Source organism: Vanessa atalanta, chromosome 18 (genome assembly GCF_905147765.1).
Source record: "Vanessa atalanta chromosome 18, ilVanAtal1.2, whole genome shotgun sequence".
NCBI lineage: Eukaryota > Metazoa > Arthropoda > Insecta > Lepidoptera > Nymphalidae > Vanessa > Vanessa atalanta.
Window position 1 is genome coordinate 436,172 of NC_061888.1, and position 23,513 is coordinate 459,684.

Here is a 23,513-nt window from a genome sequence, read left to right on the forward strand (position 1 = left end):
TCAAAGAATACCTAATAATGGACAAAGTAAATTTAATTTGTTACACAACTTGAGAAAAACTAATGTTTTCAGTAATACTTCGATTCCAAAAGCAACAAGAATAAGCGATAAATTCGGTACAGACAATATAAAAGATTTCCAGATTATAGGAAATTTCGATGAAGACGAGTTAAAAGAAGTCTCATTGAATGATTACAAGTTTTCTAATGCCTCGATTACAACTACACCAAATTTTTATAATACTAGATTAAACAAAATACCTTTTGAAAATACTGATGAGCAGACTAGTAAATTAGATTTTTCATCTTCATCTAAATTGAAAATAATTCCTCGTATCGATTTAAAAACAAACGCCCCAGAAAAATCAATGACTAATGAAAAAGAAAATAACGATCAAATTTCAATAGTGCCAAAGGCTGAGACGTTAAGTGGAATGTGGAAGCTAATGAAAGTTGTTACAGAGACTATCTATAAAAATACACACAGAACCTTCAAGAGTAAGATTAAATACCTGGAGGGTTTAAAGACCACTATATTAACAAGCATAGGTAAGACGTTCCGGACCATATTTAAACTAATTAAATATACATAATAATCCTGTAAGACTGCCGAGATGAATCGGCGGTAAAGCGGTTTCAGCATTTAAATGACATATGCCCTTTTATCGATCACATTTAAAACTCTGCATTAAAATTAAAACAAATGCTGGTTTTCTATTCTCTAAGTATATAATCTTATATCAATTAAGGATTTTTTGATAGAAGATATTATATAAAGAATTTTGATCTACATATTTCAATCATATTAACTTGAAGTTATAGTTTAACAGTATACATAAGCTAATAATGTAACTGTGTTTATCAAACAGAGGATCGAGTCGAGAATATTTGGCCCGATGACATCGAACATCGAGGTTCAAGAAAACGACGAGCGCGTTCTGCGGACGCGCGTGGCCACGTCGAGTTTCCCTCGTCCGAGAGTACACTTATGACCATATCATTTCTCACATTTGCGGTTTTCCTCATAAAGTTAGTTTTGGTAAGAGATAAACATATTATTTATGTGTGTTAGTTTAAGATACTAAACATAAGCGGAGAAAAGACTAAAGTATTTCTCGTCGACTGGTACATAGACTAAAATCTATATTTTATTTTTTTAACAATGAAGAGAAAAAACATCTTGCTTTGAATATGAATTAATTTAATCACATTAATTTCGTATCAACGTTATTCACTGATTATTCACATATTATTATATCACGGTTTCAGCAAGTAATCCACACGTACAAGAATAAAACGATGATGGTTGCCCCTGCGGTTTTCGCGGCGGTGGGACGCGCGGCAGCTGCCCTCCGAAAACAAAACTAATTTTAATTAAATGTGATATATTTGAAAACAAATGCTTTGTCGATCATTTCAATAGGCCCATTATATATTTAACTACTTTTTAATTACTCATCTTCATACTCGTGTGACAGTATCGAGTAAATCAAAAAACATAGTTAAAAAAATCTTAAGTACAACTGACTCCAATGTCCAATGAAGCAAATCATGAGACGCCTTTATGAAATTATAAATTATAGTTAACTTCAGTATTCATTAGGAGCAGAATTAGCCTACGAGAGAGGTTTGTGGGGCTGACAAGGCAACATTCCTAAGATATAAGGAAAAACAAATCTATAATTCTAATCGGAAAATTAAGTATTTTATGAACAATTTCGATACGTAACTGTCCACACCCGATGTGCAGCGGCGGCCTTAGGGATGGCGAACAGGTCAATCGCCCGGAGCCTCGCTCTTGCAGGGGCCTCGCGCAAAAACCCAAGCAAAATTGAAATAGATTTTTTATTTAAAACTTTTTTGATCCCTAATTATTTATTAAGGTTATAAAATAACAGTAAATTAAAATAAAGTTAGTTAACTAATTCATTAATTCAGAACATAATTGATAATATGAATCACGCCTTGAAACACTTGAAGATAAAAGATTTTAGTCTAAGGAATACGCCATCTACATCCATTTAAAAAATTCTAATTTCTTTATTTGTTAACTTTGTAATTATTTAAATGAAAATATTTTAAACGCATAAAACATAAACAAATACCTAGGCCAAACAACCAGAACTACTTTCGAATCACATAAGTACAAACTTTTCACCGAGGACAGGGGGCCTCGCAAAGACCTACCGCTCGGAGCCTCGCAATGGGTAAGGCCGCCGCTGCCGATGTGACATGTTGACTGAAACTGAAACTTCAGAGTGAAGCTAACTGAGGCGGGGGTCTGTGGAATTTTTTCTGTTATATACATACATCTCGACAGACAGAGATATGTATATCTGACATTTATACTCGTATATCTATAGCCTTACTAACGAGGAGGCTTAACTTTCAGGAGTGAATAAATCTATATTATCCTAGATTTACCTATAGTTCTAGTTCTTACTGTTGAAAAAATATAGGTATAATATACTAAAATACCTATTATATTTTAATCATTGAAATCCATCACATTGAGTATCGAAATAGACGACCATTACTCTTAAATAACAGTATTAAATGACATCTTTGCAAATGTAAAAGATTGTCATTATATTTATAAATATACTGAAATAACTTTGCAAATTTATTTAAAGTAATTTTATTCATGCTTTATATACCCGCTACTTCGACATACACAGAAAAGTTGTTTTCGATTATGAATTTGAACTGGCGAGAATAAAGAAACACATGTATCCTACCCATCTCATCATTATCTACAAAAATTGAATTTTGATTTACATTACATTAATAATTAATTAGAATAAGTTGTGATAGAATCGGCAAGGGATTTTTACACGGGTAATGACCGGTCACGGTTGATTTGTACAATATCTGTGTAAGATCAGAAGCGAAGCGACGACGGTGTCACCACTGTGCCGCGCGTGGAACGCGGAGAGGTAGGTCCTGGGCCGTGAGGTTGGACGGGGTTTTCCCCTTAGAGCAATTGTGTCGATGAAGCTTCGCACGGCATCGGCGTAGAGGGCCTTGGCATACTTCTGTGAGACCCTCATGGTCTAGAAGGAGACGGTAGAGAAGGAACGGGAAAGGGCTGATCCCGTTCGGCAAAGACAACGAAGGTGTCGTCTCGGCCCTCGGTTTAAAAAATAGTGCGTAACCCTGGACCGTGGACGAGTGCGAGGGGAATTCCACATAACCCGGTTTACCGACTCCTAACACCCTAAGGGGTGTCTTTCTGAAGGTTTCCACTGCGCGAAATAAATGGGTCGTCAAAGGCTAAGGCGATCAATTTCTATATGTTCTTCTTCAGCCTTTAGACGGAGATTTATAGGCATGTATTGACTTAAGAACAAAATTTAAAAACAATCGGCTAGAATCAATCGGAAATTCGATCAGTACAAAAGTACGATCTTCCTCCATTGCCGATCTCAGCCTAAAACATTATACTGTTAACATTAAGCATGTTATAACACTTTTAATATAGACAAAATGGAAATTTAAAGGCAAGAAGTACCAATAAATATAGTTTATTTTAAAATAAATAATTCACAAATAATCACTTAAATACATTTTTGAAGTGTACTAAATTTTATAGCTCATTTGAAAATTTGGCAACCCTGGTACGAGTACGTTGTCACTTGTACTGTGTACAGTACAGTCTGTAATAACAATATCTTGTGTATTATAGTGTGTACAGCCTCTGTGTAAACTGTAAATAAACGATGGATATCTAATAATTTATCTATAAATATAAATAAAATACATAATATGTGATGGCTTGAGGCTATGCACTATCCAGTTACTTCGCTAAACATACCTAATAATCTAAATGAACCGAGTCTATGGACACAGTATTGATTCGAAACCAAATTCAAAATGCATTAGTTACGCTTATATTCTGTTAATAAATAAATCGTCAATGTAAACCATGACTTCCCAACTCTTCCAATCACCAACATATGAAACAGAACCCAAATGCTATTCGCCACCAAATCTAAATGGCAAGTATCTTGAAACTTACCTTTTATAAGTAGATTCGATATTTAAATTAAGTTAACAATTACATTGTAATTTTTTTTATCGTGTATTAATTAAAATTACGCATCTTCCATATTAATAACTTCATGATGAACAAAATAATTAAATTAATTAAATAACCATTGACAATAATATAATATTTTGACTAAATTAGAAATACTTAATACAAATCCTAGTTTGACATTAATATTCAATTCAATTATTTGCCTGTAATAAAAAAATATTGATATAGATTAACCGCTTAAAGGAAAAAAAAGGAAAGACCTTGTTTTGTTTTACAATACCTACTGTGTAATTACATACTTAAGTACTTGTGATATTGTTTCAGCCATGAGTGATTTATCAGACATTTGTCGTATTTGCGGCGCTAATAATCTATCTCTCATCCCATTGTTTGGCCAAGATGCACAGAAAAATGAACTCGTTGAGAAAATAAATAAATATTTACCAATAACGGTAAGATTGTTTTAATTTTAGTTTATGTATTTGTTATAAAATCTTAACAAAAACACCCAAATTTTAAAACAAACATTTGATCATATATATTCTTAGTATTGTACTATATTAAAAAAGCCTCAATGCAATTTTTAAATTAGAAATTCAGATTAATTATTCATTAAAAGCAGCTAAAAAAGCTAAATTTATTTGTAACAGGTGCACCAACAAGACACATATCCTCTGGGAATATGTCAATTGTGTGCTAATACAGTGTTAAACTGGCATGAACTGGCACAATGCTGCATTAAGACTGAAAAAGCGCTGACTTTGAAGCTGAAAGCGAACACACAGACTGTCAAATGCAGTGGACACCATGTGAGTTCTCGGATTATAACTATCTAACTAATAACAAATATATTTACTTATTATATAAATATCTTTAAATAAATTAAAAGGATATGCAATGGCATAAACCATTTAATTGAAGAAAAAAAGCTGTGAAAGGAACATTCTGATACATTATTTAGTCTGTGGTCTACATGATTGCTAGTAAAATAATTATTTTATTAGTCCTTAGTTCAGTATGACTACCTCATTAATACTTCACTTACTACAATTGCATTTATATGTCGCACTTCTGGCAATAACTCCTTTAAAGAAGAGGGTTTTAAGTTGTTTTTATTATACTGCTTCGGTGGTGGTTGGTGATACACTTGTAAACTAATATCATTAAATGCATGCATTTCCTCACATTTTCATTGTTCACTGCTAAGTACTAGACAAATAAAAACACACACAAATAAACTGCAATCTTTGGTTCAAATAGTGGCGGACAATCAAATAATAAGTGTTTTATCTCAAAAGCAATTTTAGGTTAACTATTTTATTTTAAATATTGTTTTTATTTATGTAATAATTTTCTTTGATTTTTGTAACATATAGTTTAATGGTTTTCTTACAGACCAATGTACAAGCAAGTTGTGGTTCAGGGGCTACACGTGGAGAGGCTCATGAGAGGTATGTGTATAAATTACATGCTTATCTGTGTTATAATTTTCACAAAGCCGGCATGTGATCTTTCAGGTTATCAGCCCCTTGTTTAATTTTAATAATAAAAGAAGTTCTGAACAATGTATACTTCAAGATAATGAATATGGATGAAGAAAACTCTGATTTAATATATGTCTGCCAAATGTGTCCCGACAAAGCTGCTTCAACATCAATAGACTCTCTTTGTGATCATCTGATAGCAAATCACAACCGAGAACTTAATGATAAGGCATCAGTTGAAGCGTTCATAAAGGAAAACATTACATTCGAAGAAGTTCTGACAAATGATGGCGTAACCGATGATGAGTCAGAGGATCAGGTTGCAGATATACCAAATTATTTTTGCCCTTTTTGCGAAAGTGCATTTTCATCGCCGACCCGCCTCATATGTCACTTGAACAAACACATCGAAGTGAGCATCGACGACGGAGTTCTCTGTTGTGATCATCTGTATGCTGATAAGAAGTCTTTCGTTGCACATTTGCAAGATAAACATGTAAACAGATCAACAGAGGGAACTCTGATTTGCAAAAGTTGTGGTTTAGTCGAGAAAGATCACGACGCCTTGGCCGTTCACGTAAACGAGAAACATGCCGAAGTCAAGGACCCAAAGAAGAAGACGGAACCGAATCTCAAATGCCAGAAGTTCATACCGGCCGTGTGCCCGGAGTGCAACAAATCGTTCTCTAATAAATACAACATGCTTACTCATATGAAAGCTCACACAAGTGAACTCTCTACTAGTAAATTCATGTGCATCAAATGTAACAAAACTTACAAGAGCCGCGGCAGCTTGACGTATCACCAGAGGGTGTTCCACGAAGGGTTGCTTCCGTTTCTATGCTCCATGTGTGGGGAAGCGTTTCCATCGCGTATGGCCAGAGACACACACGCACGCATTCACACGGGGTCGAAGCCGTTCACTTGCGATTACTGTAACAAGTCTTATCGCGCCCAGAACACCTTAAGCCGACATATAGAAATGCATCTGAATATACGGAAGTATGAGTGCCACCTGTGTCCCAAGAGGTTCAGGAAGAGAACCCACCTCGACTACCATTTAAAAACACACGAAAGGAAGAAGTGAATAACTGGGGTTATATTTGTTGCAGATTGACGCCCAGCTGCGACGTTCCGAATATCGTCAGTTTTAGTGAACAGAGAATAAAGGAACACGACTCGCACGAGTCCGGGGGTGGCGCTTCTGATGACGACCGACCTCTCGCAAGCATAGCCAATAGAAATACCAAAATAGATCTTTACCAAAAATTTTATACTGCCCTTGTAAACTTCAGAAATCATTTCACGAAGGAACACGATTGTCACAACTATTCCGACTTCTCAGATTCTAGCACATCCGAAAACGAGGAGACGGGGACGCAGGAGAGTTTAAACAGTTTCGATGACTTGACGCACAGCAACATGAGAAAAGACAAGATGGATGAGGAGACGCGACTCGAACTCAGTCAAGTGCAAACGAAAATAAACGGGAAAGTTTATTTTACGTGCGCGACGTGCGGCAAGAACCTCAGCTCGACCCACACTTACATATTCCACAAACGCATACACACGGGGGAGCGACCGTGCGTGTGTCACATATGCGGGAAGCAGTTCCGCACGCCGAACGGACTTCAGAGACACCTGACCGAAACCCACGAGAAGCAGCGCCGGTACATCTGCGTCATGTGTCACAAAAACTTCGCCAACTCGCAAAACCTCAAACAACACATGAGGATCCACACGGGCGAGCGACCCTTCGTGTGTCCGCACTGCGGCAAGCGCTTCACGCAGAGCGGCTCGCTGCACGTGCACCTGAAAACCCACAGCGAGCACTACCCGCACCACTGCGCGGAGTGCGGCGCCAAGTTCCGCCTGCGCTCCGGCCTCACGAGGCACCGCTTCAAGCACACGGGGGAGCGCCCGCACGCCTGCGCGCACTGCGGGAAGGCCTTCCGCCAGAAGCACGAGCTCAACAGCCACGTGCTCACGCACTCCGACACCAAGCCGCACGCCTGCGCCGTCTGCGGCACCGCCTTCCGCCAGAGGCGAGCTCTGCGCCACCACTGCAAGCGCCTGCACGAGGCCGACGCCAGGGACGTGACGCACACGGTCTACGGCCACGCGGGACACTACGAGTGACGCGTCCCTCCGGCCGCCACCGACGGGACCGAACCGTACTCTAGACTCAGTCGAATAAATATAAAGTATTTCCGTTGAAAGATCTCGTCATTTCTACCCCCGGCTATCGATTGACTCGCGCACCTCGAACGGGTCATCCGACAAGTCATCCTCGGATCGGAACTACAGGGAGCGTTCATTCGATTTGCTTTTCAGCGCGGTAGGTACCCCGAAACGAGAGCAGGCGCCGGAGCCCGAGGCGGGCCCGACAGAGAACCGGGAGGAGGCGAGCGCGGAGCGGCCCAAGACGATAGTGATCGAGGGCGGGCGGCGCTACGGCGAGTGCGGCGTGTGCGGCAAGCGCGTGCGCACGGCGGGCTGGCGGCGCCACGCGCGCTCGCACGGCGCCAAGCGCCACAGCTGCCACGCGTGCGGCCGCGCCTTCGCCGACGCCGCCAACCTGGCGCGCCACCTGCGCGCGCTGCACCGCCGCCTGCGCCCGCACGCCTGCCCGCTCTGCCCGCGCCGCTTCTCGCGCGCCGGCCACCTGCGCGACCACGTGGACGCGCACTCGGGCCGGCGCGACCACGTGTGCGACGTGTGCGGCAAGGCGTCGGCCTCGCGCGCCGCGCTGCGCATGCACCGGCGCACGCACGACGCGCGGCCGCGCCACGCCTGCGCGCTGTGCGGCGCCGCCTTCAAGCGCCGCGGCCAGCTGCAGGCGCACGTGTCCGTGCACACGGGCCAGCGCGACCACGTGTGCGCGTGCGGGAAGGCCTTCCGCCTGCGCAGCCAGCTCGCCGCGCATGCGCGCCGCCACCTCGCCGCCACCTCGCCGCCACCTGCCGCCGCCAGCTGACCTCCTCGTCCTGGCGAGCCCCGCTCGTTTCGGACTACGCTAAGTGCGAGAGGTCCGAGCGCGGAAATTATTTTGACTCGCGCATTCGTCGGTACTCTATAGAGAAGAGCAAAGAGATGGACGCGGCGATGCAAATAATCTTAACAAAAAAAATAGCACGTCATGTTACGTGATCACATATGAATATATTTGGAGCACTGCCATCACGTTTCACAGTAATACACATTCAACTCATAATATCTAACCGGCCGCCCCGGGTCGACTGGCCGGCGAACGAATGCTGACCAACCAGTCTTCCCCGCTAAACCTGCTGCACAGACGCGGACGCTCCTGCGCCTGCGCATGCACCGCCCTGCAGGATCGGACGTCCACACGCATCGCCACATTACGTTGTGTAAAGAATAGATTTTTTTAATCGCGTGTGTGTTCAGCGGCAGCTCTACACTACACGACCGATATCGCTGTGATTATTGCCGGTAGAACACTGCATGCCGCGTGCCGTGTCGAATATGGATTTAATTGTGAATAAGTTAATAATAACTAGTCTTGCGTTTATTTTTATTGAAACGAGAAATATAAAATGTATATTTGATTTGTCCCTGTTTTGGTAAATGCCATATCTATTAGTACACAAACAAGTGTGAAGAACCGAACAGTGCACAATCTTGCTAAATTCAACAATTTTGAAATTACTTGTGACAACAATAACGTTTTTTTTTTTATATAAATAACACAATCTTTTAAACAAAAATACGATACGAAATGTGAAAACAACTAAGTCTACTGCAAACGAGTGCTCAAAATCGAATCTTAGATATTAGATAGACATTACAAGTGAGCGCTGCCGGCGACGCACCGCCCTTACAGTGAAAATATGTAATAAATTAGCAGGATAAAGGTATTAAAAATATATTCATTCATCATTTATATTTCATCTATATTATAAAAAAAAAAAACAATTCACTAGTTGTAAATACAGATAAAATATCAAGATAATAAAAATAAAAATGATTTAGTTGTGAGATCCTTACACGAAAATATATTTAAACAAAAGTCTTACGCTAATACTGCTAATACACCATATTTGTACATATTATCCTCTACATATCACATTAATTATCATTTTACGAATTTATTTACAGCTGATCGAATGAATCTCAACCATCGAATAGTACTTTAAAAAAAAAACCAAAACAAAAGACAAAATTCAACTATATGTGTAGATAATTTACATGTCTCATGAAAAAAAATTTTAATATCATATATAATATTCATATTTGTTTTTATTTAATTTATATAAAAGTATAGTCCATTCCACGAGTCGAAAAAACTTTGTCCGTCCGCGGATTTCATTCGTCGATGTGTGCGGACGAATCTCAAAAATGTGCCAAAGATTTGGACAATGGGCGCCCATTGTCCACAGAGGCAATTTTCATTGAAAGCTCGCTTCGTGGAATAGTACATAACATAATTTTAATATTGATGTATTGCACTTCAGTAATATCAACATTTACATCCTCCTTGTTCGATGTACAGAATATATTATTGGATTACCAATGGCCTACTTTATTATAAGGGGGACCACTGCACCTAGTGTAACACATTATAATCTAGGATATTTTTTGACACATTCATTTTCAATTAAAAACTGCCTCTATTGATTTAGGCTAACCTACGCCAAATGCAGACCTATCTATAAAAAGTTAGGGAGAAAAATAAAAATTATTTTATTTAAGTCTAAAATGTACCAGACAAATAATTCCATGTAAATAAAAAAACACTACAAGATTCAAAAATGTCATCGAGAGCATTGTTTTTTTTTTATTAATCCATTAATACCAGTGGTAACTACAGAACATTATTTTCTATAATGAAAAACTTGGTGTAATAATATATATATAAATAAATACAGCTGACATTTAAACATTAAACATTACATTAATAGTATTTTTAAAGTTGGCAACATTTACAATAGTCATCACATAAAAGCGGTATTGTAATTTGCTATAAATGGGTCGAAGACACGACGTACATAGTGTCCACTCTTACGCAATGGTTAATCAATTCAATATAGCAAGAGTAATTAAAATCAGTTCTCCATACGACATCGAATGATGCAAAAACCACGATGTTTAGTCATTAGAGTTTTTTTAATAAAATATGATTGCTCTTGACATAATATACATATAAAAGATTCATTATTTCCATATCAACGAAAAAAAAAAAACAATTTACAATAGGCGAAGGTAATAGGTATAGGAAAATTTGTACAAAAATAAAACTGATAACCTTCTTTAAAGACAGATTATAGTACAGCGATGACTTCTAAGTTTAAATAAATAAATAATTTCCCTTATCCATACGCATATATATATATATTACTAATTTAGCTCTATTTAAAAGTTAATACAATAAATATTTATACGTTTCTAGAGTAATGGCTTACGGTTCTACCAAAAATGTTGTTCAAACCAAAACTAAACCCAGTTAATGTTATCTTTCTCTTTCGAACGGCGAAACTCATAAAAACAGAAAGAGACCAACAACCAATGGAAGTAGGATAAAAGATAAACAAACCTTAAATTCACGTATTTTTGCGATTTTCTAATAACTCAGCTATGTTTTGCACTACTGAGAGTTTATGATTAATATATATTTATTTATAATACAACACTATTACACTTAATTGATTATTTTCACTTTAATTTTACTTCCAAAATTCCGATACAAGTTTTTTTACAAAACCCATGATATCGCGTCAATTTGCTGTCAAATGTTGTTTATTTGGCTTTTTTTCCTGTTATGATTGGAATAGAGTATACAGTGTTTACACGTTATACATTTTGAAATGAAGCTGTACGTTTCTAAATTTAAAATCACTACAATTGTTGAGTTATTGAAATCTCATAACAATTTAGTGTCGACAACCTACTATCAACAACCTACTATCGTAGGGATGAAAGCCCAGTCCCAGGACTCCGAACAACATTGCCACGTCGATATACGCAGCCCAAACAAAGTTAATATTTTATATTAAACTAAGCTATATTTACAGAGTATATTTTAGTACATAAATTTATTACAAACTCTTGATTTTATATTTTTTTAACTATGGACAATGTATGAAACATAATTAATTTAAGCGAAATAAACATTTAAGCTACAATATATATATACATCGCTTATTTTATAATTTCAAAATCTGGCGAAGAGGAGTCTTCACTGTTAAACGAGATATGGAATCAACAGTATTCCTATTTCTTGTTTACGAATACATCTCTTCCCGTCTCCCTCGGGGCGGACGTGTGCGAGTGAGATGGCATATGGGACGCTTTGGACGTATTGGCACTGACTTTTTCAGCGCGCTGCAGTTAGTGGTGGGGCGGGGTGGACCCTCCCTCGTTGACGAGCCTCTGCCGCTCGCGGTACATGGACACCTGTATGTTCTGCAGCTGGTGGTAGCGACACACCTTGAGCGTGGAGAACACGGCGAGCCCCACCCACGTCGCGAACGCGCCCCACGCGCCGAACTGCAACCGAGAGGACGATACTTATACGGCGACATACTCGGACATCGGGGAATATGCCTAAATATCACGTGTGAGTCACATGAGGTCAAACCGGCATTGTGTCCAATCAGCACCGCGCGATTACTTTAGTCAGTCGCAGCTATTTATGTATAATTGCAAAATATTAAAAATGCTGAATCGTTCTCATGTTGTTTATAATTATTGAACAATCACTATTTATAACAATAAAAATGTAGTTTTGTATCACCGGTTACTTGGGAACTAAATTAGTATTTTAAACAATTTTAATAATTTGTGTTTGGCGGGCGATTTAACGCTTCGATTTTCATTAATTTAGGTACTTACATAATATTTTATAAAAAAAAAAAACAATTCTAATATTAGTGTGTATATAAAATTTAATTAATTGCCATTATTTTTTATTTCGTAAATTGATTAGGTATGTATATATAAATATATAGATTTATTTTTTAACAAAGCAAACAGGTTGTTTAATTGGTAAAAGAGCAGTGACATTTGGACTCTCAGGTATCTATGGATTATAATTTATGATCCTGACCAATTTAGACTACGGCGGACATTTTTAGCCTGACATAATTCCAGGTAGATAGTAAAAACTGCTAGTTTCCAGACTTCTATATTATATATTGCTTGATTTACGGACCCTAACCTGGGATATAAACCCAGGACGTGTGGATCCTTATAGTTAGCTACTACATCACTGAGATATTTAAAACCTTAAAATATTATACAGGTGTGGATACAATTCTAAAGATAACTATTGGAGGTGGTAAATGTATGTAATTACTTTCATTCGGTATTCAAAACGAAGTCAACGAACCAAGGTGGTACTTACTTGAGCGGTTCCAAGTTCAATGTAGAATCCATGTGTTGATATTTTGTCTTTTTTATCTATATCTTGGCCGGTCGCATCCTCACAACTGTGGGAAAAAATATGGTTAAATATTCCATACTTGTAACTGAAAGTAACACTGTCTATCTGCTGCTACACTTTCAGGGCTAAGCCACTGGGTTGGGTTGAAAAAAGGACATAGGCTATATTTTTATATATATATTTTAGACTTATAATAAAACTGATGATAAAGGTTTAAGTGCAATAAAGTTTTAAATTTCACATGTGTAATACTTTAGGGATTATTTTCTAAAATATTTTACACCATTACAAACCTCCATGTAAGTATGAACAAAAATGGTACAAATATTCAATCAATACCAATGAATAATATGACAATGCATAAAACACAAACAAAGACATACATATCAACATTACAATTGTATATGAGATAAGAATAACAGACATTACACAATCAGTTCATGATAATTTTTATAAAATGGTATGTAGTATGTACTTTGTTTTTTAATATTATCTAAGGATTTAATTTTTAATTAAATTTCTTTTTTTACTACATTTAAATGAATAAGTTGCATTTTTGGTGATTTAAATACCAAAATAATCGAAGAGATGTTCTTATATGTAAAGGAAATACCTTGGGAACCGCTCCACAATGTTCTGGCACCAGGTCATAAAGCCGAGCGTCACGAGCACGGCAGCCGAAACGCCCAGGGCACATAGCAGCGCGCACACTGCTGCCTCGATAAAAGCCGACAAGAACGAGCTGTCTGTGCCGCGGTACATGAACACCGACAGTCTAGAAAAACAATCCAATAACAAAATTACATTTCCATTATTTACTGTCATGGACCACATGTGAATGTCTGCTGGTCAATGGCAGCTATGATTTTTTTTTCAGTTCTGCTTGCCACTGAATGGTAGAATATCAACTTGACATACAGGTGACACAATTATTTTTTAACAAACATGTGGCAACCACTTAAGTTTCACATATACTAGCTACTGTCATGACTATAAAGCGATAATAATGCCATAATTTATAGTAATAATAGGAATAATTTTAACAAGTAATATGTTAGTGTAATACTTCTATATTGAATAAAAATTTCAGACATTGGTAATATAATAAGATTTCTACGCATGATTCTAAAATATTAGATGACTTATATCATGTGATATTATAAGTTTTACCTATCCTATACCTACATAATTTAGTCAATTAGATTATTACTACACTTTGTTACCTCAATATAAAATTTATACAAAAATAGGGTAAAAAATACATGTAATCCACATTAGATTCATCTCTTACCTATATATTTGTACACTGCATACTATAAACATGATCACTCCAACCACGATTACATAGTTGCAATATGCACGAGAGGCCCACATCACAAGTAGCTGGCCATCTTCCTCTTGCCAGGTTCCCTTGGAGAAGAGCAGACAGTGCCCACTGTTTAAATAATAATAATACAATTATTAATCTTGCACAAGACTAACATACCAATTTATTTCTATCTTCTTAAAAAGTATAATTCATGTTCAATATAATCAAATCAATAAAATATTCTTTATTCAAAAATACTCATAAAAGCAATTTAAAATCGTCATGTTACAGTGTTTAATTAAATTAATTTAATAAATACTAAGTCCACACTTTATTATCTTGAATACAATCTTGTATTGAGTAATATGCATAATATGTAATATGCCTAATTTATCGATGTTTTTTTGACATGATCTTTAAATTTCTTCATTCTATATTCTATCTAAAAAATAATAAAATAATGACTGCACCACATGCCCAGTCTGTATGAAAATGTAATTAGTCTCAAACCATTAGCCATAGCCATTCTAGATATATAAATAAAAATAAAGTGTATAAGTGTATAAAATATCAATATAAATAAAACGATATTATAATAATTGTATTTAGCACAATAATTAACCATTCGATTTTCGTAAAATAAAAACGAAGGTACATATAAAATTGTTTGGGTAATTTTGATTTGAAGCTAATGTTTACAAAAAATCCTGACTGGCATTATTCATCGAATTGGAATTTAAGATATTTTTCACGAACTGACCTGAACTCATCCTGGTGCATGCTCATAGGAACAATTATACATAGAGACAAAATAAGGCCGATCACGTAGCCCGCTATTTGGCTTAGCAGCAATACATTTGTCAAAGCCATCGCAATAAAATTTATAAATCGTTTTAAAAACAATAATGGTTTTAATGTCTCTATGAAGTATGACTCTTTTGTTTGTTGATAAAAACTGCGACACAATCTGCAAAATTGATAATGACTGCTGATATGACATTTGAATATTGACAGCGTTTAGGGATGTGATGTGACAACTGACAATGTGTAGGAAATTAAAGAACATAAACAAACAGGAACCAAATCATTTCAAAAATTTAGTTCCTATTTAAGAAAACAAACGTTTATTTAGCTTGTTTCATCTTTTACTAATCTGAATTAACGATCTTCCGAATAAAGTATTTTTTTAACTATAATTAAATGAAAGGTATTTAAAAAGACAGTATGATTAACTTTTTAATTTCCAAATGAAACGCAACATGACAAATGTCATTTCCAAATCTGCAGTGTAGTGTCAATTTGTCATATATCGTGAAATTCGTCGTTTGGTTTTGGTGATGTGTTTCAATCGACGAGTTGAAAAATAAATTAAGTTAATTAAACTTTTAGTATGTCGGTATATTAGCGTTATTTTAATCTCAGTCAAAAATGAATTTTAACGCTTCAAGGAACGGTAAGTTTTATACGATTCTACCAAATGTTTTAAAGTACAATTTTAATCTATTAAAATTTTTGTCGGTAACCTGTAGGTTTGGAGGATACGTTAGGCATAGTATCTTCTCACTCAAGGAATCATCGTTAAAACTGCCGTTATCTAAAGTGTTTCTCATATTTGTGATGTTGTGTATAGCTTATTTAATATAATAGGTGAACATATCCAATGTATTAACATACCATTTTCAGATATAAATATAACAGCAAAAGACTTCAAGTAAAATGTTTACTTGAACTTATAACATACTGATGACTTATTTTCCTAACTTAACTTTAGCAGAATGAAATATTTGTGCATACTATTATATTTAGAAAGAGTGAAGTATAAAAACAAACCTTCAATATGCATTCTGTTTGATTAATGAAGAAATATTTAAAAGAATTTAAAGTTTAATAATATTAGTATTATAGTATTTATTAGTCAGCCCCTTTCTTAAAAAACATTGGTGTAAGTCTCAGTAATGTGTAAGAGAATGTATATAATCACTAAATAACTCATACAATATAAATTTCATTACAGTTGGTCAGGCAAGTGGCCCCCGTAAAGCAAAACGAGTGAGCGATGTATCCGTTATGGGGGCTCCGAGTCCAGTTCAAGCATTCACCCCTCCTGGGACCTTTGAACAAGGCTATGCACCAGCAGGCCCTCCACCACCTTACCAACAAGGTATCCAATTGGATCCCAATCAGGATTTCGGATCTCCTGCCCCAGCGCCTGCACCTCCTGGAAGTGAGTACTGACTGACTGAACTAAAATAAGATCATGTTATACTGCATGGTTCTAAATGCATAAATACATCCACCAATCACAAGAACTTATTAATGGAATGTTTGTTAAGCACATTGTTTTATTGAGCAACCGCTCAATAGAGTTGGCAACTCATTAATAAAACTGTTCCCAAGGGAAGATTGGTGATAGGGTTTCATCATAACATTAATGGTTTTCATGTACTCATCAAACCAAACAAATTTTTTAGAATAATGTGAGTTTTAGACTTACACCGATATTATTATTTATACATTGACAAGTTCAAACGTTTTTTTATTCACACTTCATGGTTTCTAATGATATTTTATATATCTTTGTGTTGTATGTAATAGATTACCTGTATTTAACTTCTTCTGTTACCTTATGTTATATATATTTAAAAATGTCTAATAAAATTGGTTTTTTTATTACAATGTAAAATTAATTTGGAACATTTTTACATTTGCTTTTAGATTTTGGTTATATGCCTGGATACCCACAGACCATGCCGACACCAGCAAATATAGGCTCTATGATACAGCAGCCTATTATTCAGGTAATATTCCTCTTTTGTAATATTTTGATATCAGGAACATTTTATTTGTTTTAATGGATATTAAACGATACATTAATTGTATTTCTTGTATCAATTCCCATATATTTTCCAATTGGATGTCTGCTCAAAACATCTATTCAATAAATCATAACACCCAACTGACAGAGATTAAACTCAACTTAAGACCTTTGGAAAATTTATTAAAAAGCTTTGTGTATTCTTGAAACAGCTATCAACAAAACAATGATACACAAAATGGAGTCATGTCAGTTACATGTTTCCCCTGACTCACTGAGTCGCACTCGGCAGGACATGGCGATGCAGTATGGCAACCAGCTGGCGGCGCAGGGGCGCGAGGCCGTGTCCCGCGAGCTGGGCCGCTTCGTGCCCGTGTCCCGGCTGCGGTACTACTTCGCGGTGGACACCAGATACGTGCTGCGGAAGCTCATCCTCATCATATTCCCTTATACTCACAAGGTGCAGCCTCTATGCTCTTATAAGAATTTTCAATATTTTTCGTAATACACAATAACACACAAACATATATACCCCAAGAGAGAGAGAGTAGTATGTATGAAAATGTGGATTTTAAAATAAAGTTTGCAGGTTCATTTAAGAATTATTTTTATAAAATATGAAATCTGTTATTTAGCATGGACAACAAATGTATAAATGTTATTATATTGTATAAATTCTCAATATGAAGTGTGCTTAACATTTATTCTTATTGATAAAAAATTTACGTGCTCTACAATAAATTTGTAGAGCACTTAAATTAAATTATTTTTTTAAATAAAATTATGCAACCTAAATCACAGCTGTGATGCACAAAATAACTAAAAATATAGGCAATATGATAACAGTTTGTTTCAGCTTTACCGATATTCATTAAATAATTTTTAAATATATATTCTCTATTTGTATGTGACCTTGAGTTCAACTAGTTTAGTTAAAAAAAAATAAATAAGGAAATACTAGCAATAATATTAAATGTTTCAGGAATGGATGGTGAAGTACGACCAGGAGAGCCCCGTGCAGCCGCGGTATGACGTCAACGCGCCCGACCTCTACATTCCCTCCATGGGATACGTCACCTACGTGCTGCTCGCGGGTTTCATGCTAGGTACTGCTCACTGCTCGCTACTCATGCCAGGAGTTTCAGATATTAAGGAAGACATCATAACATAGTAAAAAGTTATAATAGACCACTGGTACTCAATCATAGAAAGGCTGATGAAAAGTTCCCATGGAAAATTTATTTATATTTATAGGATAAATTCAAGTGCCCAATATTGTAAAACTCAAACTCAAATTCCTTTATTCAATATAGAAGTATTACACTTTCTTATTGATGGTCAAATTAAACACTACAACAACAGGTTCAGAATTGTATTCATATTATTAAAATATAATTGGAAACAGTTTACATACAGCTCGTCATATCCGGTCCATATAATGATGTATGACTCAAATTTGGAGGGTAATTTGTTACTATAAATGTACTTTTGAATAAGTCCAATAAGCATGGTACAAAATACATATTTATATATAAATATCACATGTAAAACGTTTAACTAAAATTGTATTTGTGAACAGTGGAAAGCACTTCCCTAGTTGAATAAAATCAAATGTCCAGTGACAAAATATCAATCCCTCGATATTACTTCGCCATTAACACTAATACTATTTTAAATATACTAATCTAATTTCAGGCATCCAACATAGATTTTCTCCGGAACAGATTAGTATACAGGCGTCGAGTGCTCTGGCCTACATAATATTCGAAATGGTGCTGTACTTGATGACACTGTACATCACCAACACCACGACGGCGCTTAAGACCCTGGACCTGCTCGCTTTCTCTGGCTACAAGTACACGACCATGATAGCGAGCTTGCTGGCTGCATTGCTCTTAGGTAGTATGGGATACTACTGCAGTCTCGTGTACTGCAGCTTGGCTCTTTCATTCTTTCTGGTAAGTTTGATTTGTGACCTTTACGTCTAGGGTCATAAGGACACTAGGCTGTGGGAATACACCGAATACACATTTAGGCCAACAATTTACTTCTTAATACATAATATTAATTGATGTTATATACATTCAGAAAATTGTTAACGAATTTGTAAGAAATTGTGACACTAATAACACTATTTGAAAAAAATTAAATATTTTAATTTAATATTGCTTTTTATAATATTTGTCAAATCAAAAAGCCAGGCCATGTGTTCTCGAAATTATATGTATATCTTTTATCATTGTAGTACATGGATGAATAATTTATTAAAGTAGAATTATTATCTGTATACTATTTTGTTGTTAAAGTTACAACTGTACTCTGTTATAAGTTCCATTTGACCAAAACTTTAGTTTTACTTTAGTTTTATTTGTGTAAACTTCTATTGTTATATGAAATTCAATACACTCTTAACAAAAAATCAAGGATTTGATTTAATAAAAATAAACTATTTGTTACTTATTTTATGTGTAGTATTAAGTAATACATTATTCTCTATAACAAATAGATGAGGTTTTGTTACTACAATGAACATATTATAATATAATATTTATTTTATCTTCAGGTGAAAACTCTGCGACTACAGCTACTAGCAGGGTCTCAAGGGCCCGAGCAGCCAGCATACGGAGGTTATCCAAGTAATTATGGAAATCCAAACCCTTACACCGATAACTGGGCGAAGCCGTCCAGCAGTGGGACTAAAAGACGAGTGTACTTCCTTCTGTTTGTTGCGATAACCCAGCCGTTATTATCCTGGTGGTTAACATATCACCTCGTGCCTTCAGCACCTTCAATACCACCAGCTCGATAGCGGAACAAAATAACCCATGAACATGCGATGGGTTGACCTTTTCAAGTGTCTGGATTCAATTTTAGTGCAGTGTGATATTGTTGTGTCAATAGCTAGTATTTTAATGAAATATGAAGATTTTGGACCTATATTGTCATTTTACCTTTTTTACTTGAATAATAAGATTATAATCGCTTTTTGTTTCCTTGTAGTTTCAATTAGTATTGTAATTGTTGTTGCACAGATATTTAGGAGTTTGGGAAATAATGCTTCGGTATAAACGGTACTTAAAATATAGTTAGTCAAGCATTTATCAACAACAGAACATATTTTTATACATATGCTAAAATAGACAATTAGTATGAATCATACTTCAAATACTAGAAGAAATTTATGCGATAATACACTTTTTGGTCTGACATATTAAAATAAACTAAAAATGAATAAAGGCACTTCGAAATAAATTAAAAATATATATATTGCAGATAAAATATTAATAAAGTATATTTTATCTGTGACGTTATGTGATAGAAATGCAATTAACTCGAAGCTGTAAGAATTAGGCGGGAATGATTAATTTCTATTAAAAACTTAATTGTACTTTATACTCGATTTTTTGGTACTTAGATTCAAATTTCAACTACATTAATACCGTGTAATAATTATGTAAATAATAAAGAAATATTAAAAATGTCGTTACGTAGAGTTTTTTTTTACGTTATTTTCGGTCGTTGTTGAATTTTTTTTTTATAATTGGATGAGGCTTAGTTATTCACGGATATATTTGTATCCAATGAATATTAATTGTAAGAGATAAAATGAATGATTTAGAAAAATATATAGAATATGGAATTGCCGACAAGTAATGAAACGACAGATCCTGATACTAAATACTTTTATATGTGATACTTTACGCATAAAAATCAGTCAGTGTTCAAAATATATAATTATTTATGTATCTGTGACCTGACGTTCAAAGATCTAAATCACATTTTGAGTAAAAAATATTATACAATATTTTTCCATATTCAAAAAAAAAAAATGTATTAATACGTCATAATTACCAACAATATTAATGCAAAAAAGCATGTTACATCAAACTACCAACATATGTTCATTGTTTCTATTTTGATCAGTAAAAGTAAGGTTTTTGATATTCGTACTTTTAGCACCAGGACTTAGATAAGTATATAGTAATACTAGGTACCTATATTATGTATTAGTTACTATTCAAAAGATCATGATCGGAATTTGATTGATATAAAAGAATACAAGTTAGTTGTTAGTTTTTTTATTATTTACTGATTATTTATTATGAATGATAATTTGTTCATAAACGAACCAAACTAGAATCAATTTACGTACCAAATTAATTTACTACCAATATATCTAATTCTCACTTCTTTGTTTTTGTAGTTACTTAAAGCCGGTCTTGTTATAATCTGCAATTATTTGTACTTTATACTAATCAAAGTAAAATAAATAATACTTTTATAAACCCAGTTTTTTATTAATATAATATATTTAGATATTTTTTACAGGGTATAACATTTTCTTTGTAATGATAATATTAAATTGAATCAATAAATCTCAATTAGGTACATCAATTGTAACGTAACCGTAAGCCACGAAAGCCAATCAAAAAAATATTAACTCTATTTAAGATAAGAATGGTAGGAAAGAAGATAGCAGGATAACAGAAATTATTTCAATAAAATAGCAGATTAAACCCACATATTTTAATTCTAATAAATACGTGGGAAGCCTAAAATCGGAATAGCAAAAGTTAAATGGTATACAGGCCAATTTAAAGCAATCTTTGAACTACCAGCTGAATGGCCCATTTATAATTTTTTTCAATAGTGCTGAGTCCAGCCAGCAATGCGCTATTTGCGTGCGACAGAGAAAGCTATATACCCTACCTTGACCTACTTTGCCCTGTACAAGCTAATAGTTATGTAGGTGGCGAAGATGACTTCGCGCCATATTTGAAAATGAAGAGTATAAGTTCGTTTTAAATGTATTTTAGCTTTTGCTTAAAGTTAAATAAACTAATTATATTAAATTTTTTTAAGGAATTTTCACCACTCAGGAAAGCATTAAGTTTTTATATAAATGATCAATAATGTTTGATTACATGACCCATGTTTTATTTTAGAACAAAAAGTAGTGGCGCAAAAACTAGTTTCACTAGTACGAAGCTAGCCACGATTTCTGATTGGATAAGCAACGAACGACCTTGCGTGTTTTTTTATTTATAGTGATGTGAAATATATACTTATTAAAAGATTTAAGTTTTTTTTAAATTAAATTTTATAATTGTGTTAAAGTTTTTCGAAATAAAGAATTCAGCAGTACTAATATAACTTTTAATAATATAATCATATATAATAAACAATCGAACTTATGCTATAAATATCATAAGTCTGCATAATAAGATAAATAAGTTGTTTTCTATCTAAAGCTAAAAGCTAAATAATACATATTACTTTTTTTAATTCCTATCATAAGTACTTATTACTTGATAATGTTGGTTAAGTTTAGTCTTTCTCATATTTACTGTAAAAATAATTAAATAAATAGTTCCTAATCCTTAAAGGAGGAGCTAGGAGACCTTTAGTACATGGCAGGATTAGTTGAGTTACTGCTTCTTACACAATATTGTATTTGTTATTAAGGCAATATAAAAAATTTATATTGAAAAGGAAAGAATAAATAAATTTAATTTATCATTATATTAATTTATTAGTATTTATTACTATTTTTTGATTTGATATTGTATAGAAAAAATAATTTAGATTGAGGAACATTGCGCATCACTAAAGTAATCAGCTGGTAGCTGTCAAAGTCCAGCGCTGCCAACACAACGAAAACACAACTGCAGATAAGTTCACTCTGAGTATGCGCCATACACAACAGCCGCAGAGCAGTATCGACAAACGTTCACATTACATTTAGACGTAATAACTATAGTGTCACTTCTCTTCTTATATTTTAATAATTAGACCATTCAAAATTTAAATTTCGTTAGTTTTAGTCGTTTAAGTGTTAAGTGTATTCGATTATTTATTTATAATGTATAGTGCAGTATCATTATACGCATTCTGAAGCAATTACGTAATGGGAATTATGCTAGAGAAGTTTATAGTATTGCCCTGAAATTCAACATGGCCGCTGACACAGGAATGGATACTTGTCCCAGTCCGGAAATCACGGACTCCAGAAAACGACCCCTCGATGGAGACTCGGAAAATGGGGACGTCAAGAGGTCGCACTTTAGCTCCGGTAAGTACCTGTACACCTGCAGTGACCACTTTGTTTTTACTCGATTGCGTATTTGGCAAGTAAAGTTAACATTGACACAGCGAGTCGACCCTGCTATGTAAATGTAATACATACCTATACGGTCACCAACAAGATTCTTATCAGAATGTTACGTCGCTGTTATCAGTTTGACCTATTTAATCACAATAATATAACGATTACGAGTGTAATATGTCTAAATATTGTAAAAATTAACTTAATATGATTGAACACTCTTAAATATAGCTATTAAGTCCTGCTACGACAAACAAGTGTAATTCTCGATAAAAGTAGACATAAAAATTAAGGTTTATCGGAGGCGTCGATAAGCGCGCGCGCTATTTTGTATGTATTACATTATTTAATTGTATGCA

At 35.0% G+C, this 23,513-nt stretch overlaps 6 protein-coding genes across 11 annotated transcripts in view; 5 read left to right on the top strand and 1 right to left on the bottom strand.

Moving 5' to 3' along the window:
- The first annotated feature begins 350 nt into the window (after window positions 1-350).
- On the top strand, window positions 351-1,380 carry LOC125071057. Its single transcript, XM_047681123.1, has 3 exons — window positions 351-548; window positions 869-1,038; window positions 1,269-1,380. Exons 1-3 carry the CDS (start codon window positions 368-370, stop codon window positions 1,365-1,367), a joined length of 450 nt encoding a protein of 149 aa, XP_047537079.1. The 5' UTR covers window positions 351-367; the 3' UTR covers window positions 1,368-1,380.
- Window positions 1,381-3,648: 2,268 nt separating this feature from the next.
- On the top strand, window positions 3,649-7,987 carry LOC125070864 (zinc finger protein 691-like). 2 transcript variants are annotated; one of them, XM_047680860.1, is made up of 6 exons: window positions 3,649-3,997; window positions 4,363-4,490; window positions 4,689-4,847; window positions 5,434-5,489; window positions 5,556-6,296; window positions 6,845-7,987. In XM_047680860.1, the coding sequence occupies exons 1-6, from the start codon at window positions 3,925-3,927 to the stop codon at window positions 7,659-7,661; spliced, it is 1,974 nt and encodes a 657-aa protein (XP_047536816.1). In that variant the 5' UTR covers window positions 3,649-3,924; the 3' UTR covers window positions 7,662-7,987. The 2 variants fall into 2 exon arrangements, with proteins under 2 accessions (XP_047536816.1, XP_047536817.1); XM_047680861.1 differs by lacking the exon at window positions 5,556-6,296 and having other exon boundaries at window positions 6,635-7,982.
- Window positions 7,988-8,070: 83 nt separating this feature from the next.
- LOC125071094 (zinc finger protein 771-like) lies at window positions 8,071-9,091 on the top strand (the record flags this gene model as incomplete). The annotated part of the gene is made up of 1 exon (XM_047681186.1): window positions 8,071-9,091. A coding segment is annotated over one exon (429 nt), but the record flags the coding sequence as incomplete, so codon positions are not given.
- Window positions 9,092-11,256: 2,165 nt separating this feature from the next.
- Window positions 11,257-15,218, bottom strand: LOC125070858 (transmembrane protein 179). The gene is made up of 5 exons (XM_047680850.1): window positions 14,994-15,218; window positions 14,216-14,359; window positions 13,538-13,699; window positions 12,886-12,970; window positions 11,257-12,029 (listed from the first exon to the last, which is right to left on the bottom strand). The coding sequence occupies exons 1-5, from the start codon at window positions 15,101-15,103 to the stop codon at window positions 11,871-11,873; spliced, it is 660 nt and encodes a 219-aa protein (XP_047536806.1). The 5' UTR covers window positions 15,104-15,218; the 3' UTR covers window positions 11,257-11,870.
- A 305-nt stretch (window positions 15,219-15,523) lies between these two features.
- LOC125070993 (protein YIF1B) lies at window positions 15,524-20,531 on the top strand. Its single transcript, XM_047681034.1, has 7 exons — window positions 15,524-15,686; window positions 16,248-16,457; window positions 16,949-17,031; window positions 17,341-17,508; window positions 18,031-18,154; window positions 18,744-19,006; window positions 19,612-20,531. Exons 1-7 carry the CDS (start codon window positions 15,662-15,664, stop codon window positions 19,855-19,857), a joined length of 1,119 nt encoding a protein of 372 aa, XP_047536990.1. The 5' UTR covers window positions 15,524-15,661; the 3' UTR covers window positions 19,858-20,531.
- A 2,199-nt stretch (window positions 20,532-22,730) lies between these two features.
- Window positions 22,731-23,513, top strand: part of LOC125070723 (RNA-binding protein Pasilla) — a 49,901-nt gene continuing 49,118 nt past the window's right edge. For 4 of the 5 annotated variants that reach the window (XM_047680661.1, XM_047680663.1, XM_047680660.1 and 1 more), the window contains exon 1: window positions 22,732-23,121. In XM_047680661.1, coding sequence (XP_047536617.1) covers window positions 23,004-23,121 — 118 coding nt within the window. In that variant the 5' untranslated portion in view covers window positions 22,732-23,003. Of the gene's footprint in view, window positions 23,122-23,513 lie in introns of all 5 variants that reach the window. The other variant, XM_047680659.1, reaches the window with a different exon arrangement.

What these genes read in the sequence shown, in the direction of transcription:
- LOC125070993 (XM_047681034.1), top strand. Translation starts at nt 15,662, where the DNA reads ATGAATTTTAACGCTTCAAGGAACG. An exon ending in TACAGCAGCCTATTATTCAG is followed by an intron (nt 17,032 to 17,340) that starts GTAATATTCCTC and finishes CGCACTCGGCAG; the next exon opens with GACATGGCGATGCAGTATGG. An exon ending in TATTCCCTTATACTCACAAG is followed by an intron (nt 17,509 to 18,030) that starts GTGCAGCCTCTA and finishes TAAATGTTTCAG; the next exon opens with GAATGGATGGTGAAGTACGA.
- LOC125070858 (XM_047680850.1), bottom strand. Translation starts at nt 15,103, where the DNA reads ATGGCTTTGACAAATGTATTGCTGCTAAGCCAAATAGCGGGCTACGTG. An exon ending in TGCAGTGTACAAATATATAG is followed by an intron (nt 13,700 to 14,215) that starts GTAAGAGATGAA and finishes TTGTTTTTCTAG; the next exon opens with ACTGTCGGTGTTCATGTACC. An exon ending in TTGAACTTGGAACCGCTCAA is followed by an intron (nt 12,030 to 12,885) that starts GTAAGTACCACC and finishes TCTCGGTTGCAG; the next exon opens with TTCGGCGCGTGGGGCGCGTT.
- LOC125071057 (XM_047681123.1), top strand. Translation starts at nt 368, where the DNA reads ATGACTAATGAAAAAGAAAATAACGATCAAATTTCAATAGTGCCAAAG. An exon ending in CACTATATTAACAAGCATAG is followed by an intron (nt 549 to 868) that starts GTAAGACGTTCC and finishes TTTATCAAACAG; the next exon opens with AGGATCGAGTCGAGAATATT. An exon ending in TCCTCATAAAGTTAGTTTTG is followed by an intron (nt 1,039 to 1,268) that starts GTAAGAGATAAA and finishes TCACGGTTTCAG; the next exon opens with CAAGTAATCCACACGTACAA.
- LOC125070864 (XM_047680860.1), top strand. Translation starts at nt 3,925, where the DNA reads ATGACTTCCCAACTCTTCCAATCACCAACATATGAAACAGAACCCAAA. An exon ending in TTCGCCACCAAATCTAAATG is followed by an intron (nt 3,998 to 4,362) that starts GCAAGTATCTTG and finishes ATATTGTTTCAG; the next exon opens with CCATGAGTGATTTATCAGAC. An exon ending in TCAAATGCAGTGGACACCAT is followed by an intron (nt 4,848 to 5,433) that starts GTGAGTTCTCGG and finishes GTTTTCTTACAG; the next exon opens with ACCAATGTACAAGCAAGTTG.